The following is a 10,716-nucleotide window of genomic DNA, read 5'->3' on the forward strand; positions in this document are numbered from 1 at the left end:
TATGTTGTTTGGACTCTATGGGCCTTTGGCGTGTGAGCGGCGGTCTTAGAAAGCAACAAACGCAGCCAACTGCCTCACAGTTGGGCGAATACCTTCCGTCGACGTGAGCGACAGAGAAAAAAATCACAGTTGTAATACTTGCGCGTGAGTCTGTGGGCGTCATCTGCTCTTCATAAGGAGAAAACACAAATCTTGCCAACGAGACTCGCAAGTCGGCGAACCATCCGTATGAGGTGAGCGACCTAAGCCTCGCCACTATACACCACGGAAAGTTGGAAACGTCCGCACGATGTGAGCGACTAAATGAAAGTTCAACCATCTCACGGGAACGTACTAACCTCATTTTATTTTGGCAAATGTCCTAAATTCCCTAAAATTTGACATTTTCCTTATCCAACTAAAACATACTTTCAAAAATTCCCAAATAGTTTTTTGCAATAAAAAATATTAAAAATATTACCGCTCTAAATAGTTGTATCAAATACCAACATTAAAGTGCCAAAATTGAAAGCTACATCAATGCGCGCCTTTAATGATCTCGTTAAAACAATACACCTAAGTTAGCTAGAGGCTCCACAGCGTTTTGAGTCTCTCAGCCACTGGATGAGTTTAATGTATTATCTAGATCAACTCGGTTGTCCCACCTTGTACACGCTCTCCAGGAAACTTTTCGGGGGCAGCTACTCTGCAGAACGAGCACATGTTCCCTGTCACTAATTGGGCCGACGAAGGCCCAATTCTTCACTTCGCATGATAAGTTGCCAGCTGGCCTCTTATAAAAAAAGTTTCCAACTGGCCAGACAGGCCGTCCAGGTCCAGGTTTTGTGTTGTGACATCTATCAGTCACTAGCATTCATAAGGATTACATCATTTGGATGGTGGTAACCTACACTATGACTCATGGCATATGAAACATACAAAAACAAAATGAAAATTTAATACTAGCCAGGGTCCAATGCCCCCTCCCTGCCATGAATCTTATAATTTGGAAAAGTTGCCACCATCCAAATAATGCTATTTTGTAGTGAGATAGGTTTGAACTGGGTGAGGTTCTTGTATTTGATACTCCCTCTGTAAAGAAATATAAAAGCATTTAGATCACTAAAGTAGTGATCTAAACGCTCTTATATTTCTTGACAGATGGAGTACAAATCATATATGAATTATCTAGTGATCAAAACGCTCGTATATTTCTTAACAGAGGGAGTACAAATCATATATGAATTATCTCCACCTGTCTATTAGTTACTAATAAATGGCAGTTGTCTGTAAGTTGCCCTTTTCCATCTCTCCTTCAAATTATCTTGAAGTACTACTGTTTTTGTCGACCTCTGGATCAAAACCACCCGAGGCACATTATTGACAGTGACAAAGCGTAATGGAACGTGCCTCATAAATATACCGTGGATAATACGATCAGACTGCCAAGACCTATCCCAGCATCCTTAAGAAGGATAACTTTTCAGATTCCACATGATGAAAAATGAAATGAGAGGCTATGAAATCTCTATTATTTAAAAAGAATGTAAGGTTCCAGTTTCACCTTACTTGCCCACCACCTCTTTGTGGAAAATTCCCTGTATGATAATCAATCTCCTTAATTTACTCATCTTCTGAACTAATTTCATTTTAATTTACTTACCAAACTTCTCATCAGAATATAAGGTAAATCACAGGCTAACGTAAATTATAGCGCAGGAGCATTGTCCTAGTGAAAAATAAAAGCAAATGTTGGCTCTTTGATATATGATGATGCATACATGACACTCTGCTCATGTAACCGAGCCTTCATTCCACAAAAAATTAGAACGCACCTTTCATACATGCTACTCTGCCTATATAGTTGCAGGGTGAAGCTAGAATTTTATTGCAATTACTTTTGTTAGCCTACTAATTGCATTCTACCAAGCCGCCAAATGAGTTCTATGTGTTACACAAATGTTCTAAAACTGATGTTTTTCTTTTTATGTTTTTCTAGAAGGGTGGTGGTACTGTGATTGTTTGCAGTTGTTATGGTTTTAAATGATGCTTGGATGTCGACTGAACGCATGTTCAGTTCACACCGCTGGAACTGGTGGGTTCAGAAGAAAAGAATGCTCATCCCTGAGGCCCGAACTGTGTAATGGTGCCACAGAATGTTTCATCATTGTGGTTGATCTTTGATTCTAAATGCACTGGGTATTTTAAATGTACTTATTGAAACATGTTCAGTTGACACCGGTGGAACTGGTGGATTCAGAAGAATGCTTGTCCCCAAGGACTGAACTGTGTAACGCCGCGGCAGAGGACGGTGTCGACCACGGGCCACTGCCTCGTCTGTCTGGCCCTGAGGTAAACTCGCTGGCATCAAGTGCCCCCTGCCTTTGCCAACGGCCTTCTATCAAATTTGCATCAAAACACTTCATTCCTTCATTCAGAACAACTGGCATTTCCATGATCTCACATTCAGAAGGAATAGAGCAGAGTTGAAGCTACACATACACCCATGTTGATTAGTCTAAGGAATTGCCAATCCTGTTGCTAGTGTTCACAAAATGAATCAGGGATTGAGTTAACAAGGAAGAGATTCAGTTGATTAATCAAAGGATTTGCCGAACCTGCAGCCACAACTGTTAATTAATTCAGCGAGGGGGACTAGCAAGCTCATGACTAAGTTAGCTCTGCTCTCTAGTATGTACAAAACTAATTATTTTCATACCATCCACGCCAATTGCGACTAACAGGTCCACGGCAGTAAGCTCGTGTGGTGTCATCTGGATGGATGTGTGCTGCATTTTGCATATCATAGTGATCTGTAAAATTCTGTATTTTCTGAAGTCCCCTGCGTCCCACATATCCAGGTTCATCCTTTCATTGCTGAAGAAAAAAAGTTTGTTCTTTTGATATGGCAGTGATGTCACTGAGGATCAATACTGTCCCTCCCACATATGGACGTATTGACTGGATTCCTATCTAAACTAACACGATCTCACTACACATATACACCAAAGCAGACTCTCCAATCTCCTAAAACACTAAGCTCCCTTCAAAGGGAGCCTCCTGATGAATTTGGGCTGTGGGCTGCGTGGCGAGACCCACATGTATGTGTCTACGCTGGTGATTTTGACTCCTTGGTCAGTTCGCATGTACTGTCGGTTGGGTAATCGTTGATGTGTATGTGTCGGTGCCTCTTTGCTTCTCTTGCTGGGGCTGCGCCCATTTGTTTTCACCTTTGGATATGTGTGAGAGGGAGTGGTGGTGTTCTTCACTGTGGGCTGGGTTGCTGCTTGTTCGTCGGTGGAGCGTGCCTGCGCTGCTCGTTTCAGCATCTCTTGCGCTTGTGTTGTCTGCCTCGGTTTCTTCTCTCCGCACATGCCACAGAAAAACCGCTTTGCAAGACGCGTGTATCGCTCTAGTACTTGCTACTATAGCACGTAGAGCTAACCCCCTACCAACTCTAGCATCACATATATAGAACCTAATGTACCTTCCTACCTACACCCACCATAGCTAACTACTCCCTCCGTTCCGAATTACTTGTCTTGGATTTGTCTAGATACGGATATATCTAGACTCATTTTAATGCTAGATACCTCCGTATCTAGATAAATCTAAGACAAGTAATTCGAAACGGAGGGAGTAGCTTGGAGCCGACAGATGCTCCTGAATAAACAAATAATCTTAGTTGGTGCCTGGCCCAAGGTGATAAACTAGACCTAGCAGCAATCAAGTAGATTTGAAGGAAAGTAAACTGCATAATCACATCCAAAGCAATCCATTCTAAATTTCCACAAATGGACAAGTACGTAATTTATAGTGCTTAATTAATCTGGGTTTTGGTGATCCGATGCATCTTGACATTCACTATCATGGGAAAGAAAATATTCGATCGTCACCCATAACCAGAGAGGTACCTTTCGACAGACAGGTCGATCTCACAAATACTCGTAACTAGTGCGGCTAGTTGACCCGAACGAATCACGATGATCAGGGGAGAAAACCTACCATTAACTAATAGAGAATCAGATCCAAATCTTGGACAACTGCGCTTCATAAACTGTATATTTATGTGTTTTTCACGTACGTGGATGGATCAATCGGCCATCTGCATGCAAAGCACATTAGTAAGCAAGCCAATGCAATCAAAAGATCCATCTGATGAAAGAAACTGGAAAATATATTTATATGTCTACACTACCTAATTAATTAATAGAAAATTTGATCTCTTGAAGGTAAGAGACCATCAGCCATTTTGCAGGGCTAATATTAACTCTGTTCTTTTACAATGTATATACTGCCCCTATACCGGCGGGCAAACCATGCATTTTCCCTCTACCGCTACAACTTATTTGTAGCTCTACTAGTTAGAGTGGATATAATTACCCAAACTAGTACACTTGCCCACACAACGTCTTGTGAAATACTACCTCCTTTCCGGTTTATATATGAGTCAATTAAAAAATCTCACCAACCAAGATAGATGGTGAGTGGTGGATCAATTTTTGTAGTTTGCAAAACCACTCAATTAATGCGCTTATTTTTCTCAAAAAATTGTATTTACCAATGCATTAATTGCAATGCATGCATGGATAAAGTACATGCATTGATCAATTTTCTCTTAATACTTGCATGCAATAATTTATTGCAACTTGAAATCTGAATATGTGATGGGGAACAACCAAATTGAGACTTATAAAATAGAAAAATTAAAATTTTAAGATAAGCCCTATAAACTGGAAAGGAGGGTTAATACAAATAATTTAAAATATACATTATAAATATGGTCAATGCTTTATATGGTGCCATAGCACCTCAGTCACTGTGTCAAGTGTCGGCAATGTCATCAGCCTCTCCACTATGGAAGGCCTTGATGACAGTTAAGGCTGAACTTTTAGCAGAGGTTCCTTCTTAGTGGGCAATGGTCTCGACAAGATATATGGAGAAGAGATGGCTATGGGATCCTTGAATACCCAAGCCTATATAATATCATGTGGTGTGTAGACGTTTTCATTGCCTGCTACTCCTTCCGTCCGGTGAAGAGTGTACATCTAGAAATTTTAGGACACATTATAGAATTGAGTAAAAAATGCATTCGAAATGTGCAAGCCATCATCTCTCTCCTCTTTAATTACTCACCTTCCAATGAGCTAAGTGCATGTAGAAATTAAGAAGATCATGTGAAGATTGCTATTGGTCTTGATTGATGAGAGAGAAATATTTTTTTCCTACTTTAAAGTGCATGCATTGGGAGATAGAAGTACACTTTTTTGTGGACAAATTTTGAGGCTAGATGTACACTCTTCACCAGACGAAGGGAGTAGGTGTTAGGGCCGTGTCCATTGAATATCGAGTTTCGATGCGAACTTAATGGGGATAAATGAATGGCATCAACTTATTGCAGCGTTTCACTGGAAGTTGCATACTTGTGGGATCTTGTCTTTTAAGCCTAAATGTGTGGACCTGGGATAATCGTGCAACATGTGGCGAATGCTTTTGCTGCAAAGATGAAGTCTGTATAAATTGAGAACCCTTGCGCCATATCCACATGACAAGCTGCCCTGTATCCATCACTCTAGTAGAAGAACAAACCCGCTACTCACGCACGCACTACACTAGACGCTCCCCATTATTTAGCAAATATGGCGTCCTTTGTGGCACGTCGGAGAAAACCCGAGCTCGTGCTACCGGCGCAAGCAACCCCGCACGAGACTCTGGCTCTCTCCGACATTGATGGCGACATAGACCTGCGATTTCTGCAGCCTGCCATCGAGTTCTTTCGCGCCGTCGACGTTGGTGACCATGGGCAAGAGCGGCCTGCCACTGCCGCCAAGGCAATTAAGGCGGCACTCGCGGAGGCGCTGGTGCACTACTATCCGCTGGCAGGCCGTCTACGAGAGGCTGCTGGGGGCAAGCTAGCTGTTGAGTGCACAGGGGAAGGCGTCGTGTTTGTGGAGGCGGACGTGGACGTGTCCATGGATGAGCTTGGCAAGCCGTCGCCTCTGCCACCATACCCGTGCGTCCAAGAACTGCTGTGCGAGGTGGGCGACCCTAGGGTTGTTGTCGGAGTTCCCTTGTTCTTCATGCAGGTAGCTACCTAGCTAGCCTTCAACTCTCTTCACCTCATTATTCCGCACTATTGTCTATATATGTATTACATTATTAAAATAAGAGGCAAACAAGTCACTACGTACATCCATATGAACTATTCCCTCTGTTTTTAAATATAAGTTTTTTTAAGAGATTTTAATACAAACTACATACGGATGTATATAGACATTTTTTACAGTGTAGATTAACTCATTTTTTGCTCTATATGCAGTCCCTTATTAAAATTTCTAAAGGGATTTACATTTAGAAACAGAGGGAGTAGTTCCAATGGTTGGGAAGTCTAAAAATACTCACAATATTTATCATGTGCAAACAACATTTTATTTTTTTTAAAGGTCACTTATGCACCCATACGGCAACACATGGCCAATCAGATTCTACATGCATTAGGTATGTAATTAGAAATTCTATTTCCATAAGGACACGCACAGGCATTAACTAGACAAAAGGGTCTCCCAAAAAACAAGCATAGCTAAGTATTCATTTCAATTAACTTCAAATATTAGTATTGTCTTATGTCAAACGTTGTAAACTTAGACAGTTTGTAATGTTTAACAACATCTATAATACCAAATAAAACCCTATTAGACATCATTGGACATATTGTCATATCATATATATTTTTAATTGTAAATATTTGTGTCAGTTTATATAAATTTGGTCAAATTTTATAAAGTTTGTCTTAGGATAATATGCAGAGTAAATCAAAACGGAGCAAGCCACCGCTTTACAACATTATTAACATTTCGTATTTTCCGTATTAATTAATGTGAATAGGTAACCCAGCTGAGATGCGGAGGATTTGTGCTTGGCCTTCACATATGCCACAACATCGCCGATGGCTACGGCACCAATCAATTCCTGAAATGCATTGCCGACTTGGCTCGTACTGCGGGTGATGCCTCCCAAATCGTATCGCCGGTGTGGAATAGGGAGATGCTGACAGCACGCATCCCACCACACATAAACCAGGCATTCGTGGAATTCCTCAACAGATTAGGCAACACCGGCGACGACGTTATGTTGTCAACACCGCCGGAAGAAATGGCCGTCCGCTTCTTCCTCTTTGCCCCAGGAGACATCGCAGCGCTAAGAAGCCACCATGCCCCGGGGCATCTTTCGCCACCAGCCACAAGCTTCGAGCTTCTGACCGCGGTCATGTGGCGTTGCCGCACGGTGGCGCTCGGCTATGAGCACCACCAACAGGTGGGCCTAAAGTTCTCTATGAATGTGCGTGGGAGTGGGAAGCGCCATGGGCTCGTCCCGCATGGGTTTTACGGCAACGCGCTCTTCTACCCTGTGGCAGACACGACCGCCGGAGAGCTATGTGGCAACCCGCTTGCCTACACACTCGGGCTCATCCGTGAGGCCAAGCACAACATGACAAACGAGAACATGGATTCCATGGTAGATTTCATGGCGTCTCTGCATGGGCGGCCACCTCTCACCATTGACAAAATGTATGAGGTCTCTGACATGAAATGGATTGGACAGGAGGCGCTGGACTTCCGATGGGCAAAGCGGGTCGGCGGCGGCTTACCCATGGTGGGTGACATCTCCTTCGACTCTGTGAGCTGCCACATGAGGTGTAGGAATGGCAAGGGTCAGGACGTGATCGTGATAAACATGATATTGCCAGGACCTGCAATGGACAAGTTTGAGAAGGAGATTGCTGTTTGGGTGTGCAACGGACAAGACAAAAACTAGTTGTCCAGCTCAATTCAATCAGCCTCATACATCCCTGCTGAAATAAACCCAGGCGCACAAGTGCTTAATTACCATGTTGTTTTGAGTTTGCGACTATGTAGGTGAGGTCGTCGTAAATTTGTAAACTTCTAAATAAAGTGCCCCCTCTCAATAAATTATGTTTAAATAATGCAAGGTTGCTTGCATTAATTTGCACTTGCTTTTGGGTATCTCCAACTGCTTCTCCGCTAACCTTTAAAAAATCTGCTTTAAGGAAGGAAGGAAAGAAGTAGAGTGTTTTTTGCGTGAGAGTTGATCAACTGATTTGGCACACCTCCAACGAAAGAAGAAGGTAGAGAGATGAGAGTAAATGGCAGTGAGTGAGTTCTGTATGTTTTGGCATGAATCGCTCATTTGGTTCATATATAGCTACCTGATCGCTGGAACAGCCTTCGAACTGCGACTCAGACCAATCGATCTAGAACGGGATTCGAATTCGCTCAGATCGGCAGCGATTCCGTGCACGATTCACCAAACTCAAAACGAATCCAAATAATGAGACCATTGCTAACCTGATAGGGGCATGAGTGCAGCAGCTCGATCCAGCCAGTGGCTACACAACAGCTATGCAGACGCGGTGGCTGGGCCATTGTTTCAAGTACGCATTAAGAGCTCTCTGTGCACACGAAGAGCCAACAATGCATTAATATTTTTAAGTGGCTCGTTTTTAACTATTGATTTTCTCTTTATTTTTAAAAGCATATTCAATTTCTCAATGCATCCATGAATCGGAGACAACGGATTCCGATTCACGAACTAGAGATGTGTACCATCGAACTCAATTCATAGGCACTACCAAATCGCGAATCGCGAACCGGGCAACTATGATTTTGTCATAGCAGCTGTTAGCATTGAGTTCGTCGTGGATATGTCATTGTTGTGTGTTTGCTATCGGTATTTGGAGAAGTGATGTCATACATATACATGGCACATGCCTGCGTTTTTAACCCCCTGGGTGTTGCTGAGTGTGCTGTTTGCAATTGCACAATAGTCATAGTCCTTAGATTAGAGAGAACGTACCAAAAAATATTTAAGAGGGTACCAACTACTATCACCTTTTTGTTAGGGGCTGCATTAACCTCACTTCTATCAGGCCTGATGTATCTATCATGATGCAAGTCGCCCAAACAAAATTCCACTGAACACCAATGCTCCAAACCACTTATTTGAGACAAACCTGCAGAGTAGGGATTAAACATGGTGAGTTTAAGCACTTTGTAGGGATGTATGTAACAAAACAATGGGTACATCATTTATTCTAAATCTCCTCCATGGTAAAGAAACATAATTCCTGTTGCAATCTGCGCGGTGAAATAAGTCAACAGATGATATCTGCCATGCCAAATGGGCAGCTGCAGCTGTCAGAAGAGGGTAGTAGGGCAATGACCAACATGGTTAAAGCATGCAGTCATCAATATGATGAATGTTAAAAAAAATACTATTCATTAAACATGACACTCTGAGTGATGAGCACCAAGTTCGGCATTGTGCCGAAGGCACTGATCCATTGCTTGGTCGAATCCCCAAACCTCAATGTTGTGGACTTGACACCTACTTTGAGGTCATCTTCTTTGTCCTGACATGTATTGGGATGCGTCCATAAGCAATCAAGACAATCATGAAAGAACACCACTAGTCAAATACCTGACGTGCATATATGGTATCGTACACCAATGTCCAACATATACCAGAAGTGTACAATGGGAGGATGACTACAGGATCTAAGCACTCTTTGATAGCAGCCAATCCTAACAAAGCTCCTACCTGAGGCTGTTAAAATATTCATCGTTGTGGTCACTTGGTCAATGAGATCAAATCGTTGAGTGCATCGATAGTTGAGTTTTGTGTTGTTTCGGCTAAAAGATTAGCAAATAGTGCTGCTGATTTGTTGGCTAGGGAGGGTTGCTTGAATAACCTTTGTATAAGACATCAAGACTTGGTTCCTGACTTCCTGGTGCTGTTGGAAATAGAGATAGATCTCTTTGTAACAACTTGTGTAATCTCAACAAACTCTATCTCCTCTCCCTCTCCACGCATCTATCCTCTCGATGTAACAAACCGAATCCTAGCGGTCGGTTCTGATGTAAACGCCACGGTAGGGGCTTTTCCTACCCAACATCAATATAAACCACGCGGCTCTCCTCCAGTAGAGTAGGGACGCTTCCATCTAATATGGTATACAGAGCCATCCTCTTCCTATCGATCTAGCAGAAGCTTTCTTCCCATTGCCTTCGCCATGTCCTCCACCTCGGCAACCATCACCCTAAACCTAGGAGCTCCACCAGCCGAGAAACTCACCAAAACAAACTTCATCCTATGGAAATCCCAAGTCATGCCTGGCCTGCGAGGAGCGCAGGTCACCGGCCTCCTTGACGGAACCGACGCCGCGCCACCGAAGACGGTGTAGACGCAGCAGACGGGAAAAAGCACCACCACAGAGCCCAACCCTCTATATGCGCAGTGGGTCTCGAAGGACCAGCAAGTCCTGAGCCATCTTCTGAACTCCTTGTCGAAGGAGATCCTCGCCCAAGTCGTGAGTAAGGAAACAACCTTTGATCTTTGGACTGCCATCACCACACTTTTTGCCTCGCAGTCTCAATCCCGCATCACAAACTTGCGGATCGCCATCACCACCACGAAGAAGGGATCCATGTCTTGCAACGCCTTCATGGCCCGGATGAAAAATCTGGGAGACGAGCTCGCTGCAGCGGGCCGGCCGGTCTCGGACCCGGACATGGTGGATTACGTTCTCGCCGGCCTTGACAGAGACTATGATCCTGTCGTGGCGGCCATCGGCGCTGTCAAGTCCATGATCATCGTTGATGAGAGCTTCGCCCAGATCCCGGCGTTTGATCAGCGGGTGGAGATGCTCGGCGACGGTGC

General features: G+C 43.5%; 2 protein-coding genes across 2 annotated transcripts; one reads left to right on the forward strand and one right to left on the reverse strand.

The window, feature by feature from the left end:
• The first annotated feature begins 5,545 nt into the window (after positions 1 to 5,545).
• On the forward strand, positions 5,546 to 7,982 carry LOC125524229 (spermidine hydroxycinnamoyltransferase 2-like). The gene is made up of 2 exons (XM_048689298.1): positions 5,546 to 6,065; positions 6,865 to 7,982. The coding sequence occupies exons 1-2, from the start codon at positions 5,619 to 5,621 to the stop codon at positions 7,792 to 7,794; spliced, it is 1,377 nt and encodes a 458-aa protein (XP_048545255.1). The 5' UTR covers positions 5,546 to 5,618; the 3' UTR covers positions 7,795 to 7,982.
• Positions 7,983 to 8,940: 958 nt separating this feature from the next.
• Positions 8,941 to 10,404, reverse strand: LOC125519616 (4-hydroxybenzoate polyprenyltransferase, mitochondrial-like). Its single transcript, XM_048684360.1, has 5 exons — positions 10,063 to 10,404; positions 9,478 to 9,603; positions 9,282 to 9,409; positions 9,122 to 9,226; positions 8,941 to 9,010 (listed from the first exon to the last, which is right to left on the reverse strand). The coding sequence occupies exons 1-5, from the start codon at positions 10,402 to 10,404 to the stop codon at positions 8,941 to 8,943; spliced, it is 771 nt and encodes a 256-aa protein (XP_048540317.1).
• Positions 10,405 to 10,716: the final 312 nt, after the last annotated feature.

Source organism: Triticum urartu, chromosome 7 (genome assembly GCF_003073215.2).
Source record: "Triticum urartu cultivar G1812 chromosome 7, Tu2.1, whole genome shotgun sequence".
In the NCBI taxonomy this organism is placed as follows: domain Eukaryota; kingdom Viridiplantae; phylum Streptophyta; class Magnoliopsida; order Poales; family Poaceae; genus Triticum; species Triticum urartu.

Coding starts and splice junctions, on each gene's coding strand:
- LOC125524229 (XM_048689298.1), top strand. CDS start 5,619: ATGGCGTCCTTTGTGGCACGTCGGAGAAAACCCGAGCTCGTGCTACCG. Junction 6,066..6,864: donor TTCCCTTGTTCTTCATGCAG/GTAGCTACCTAG, acceptor TAATGTGAATAG/GTAACCCAGCTGAGATGCGG.
- LOC125519616 (XM_048684360.1), bottom strand. CDS start 10,404: ATGGCAGTCCAAAGATCAAAGGTTGTTTCCTTACTCACGACTTGGGCG. Junction 9,410..9,477: donor ATACCATATATGCACGTCAG/GTATTTGACTAG, acceptor AATACATGTCAG/GACAAAGAAGATGACCTCAA. Junction 9,227..9,281: donor ATCACTCAGAGTGTCATGTT/TAATGAATAGTA, acceptor CATGCTTTAACC/ATGTTGGTCATTGCCCTACT.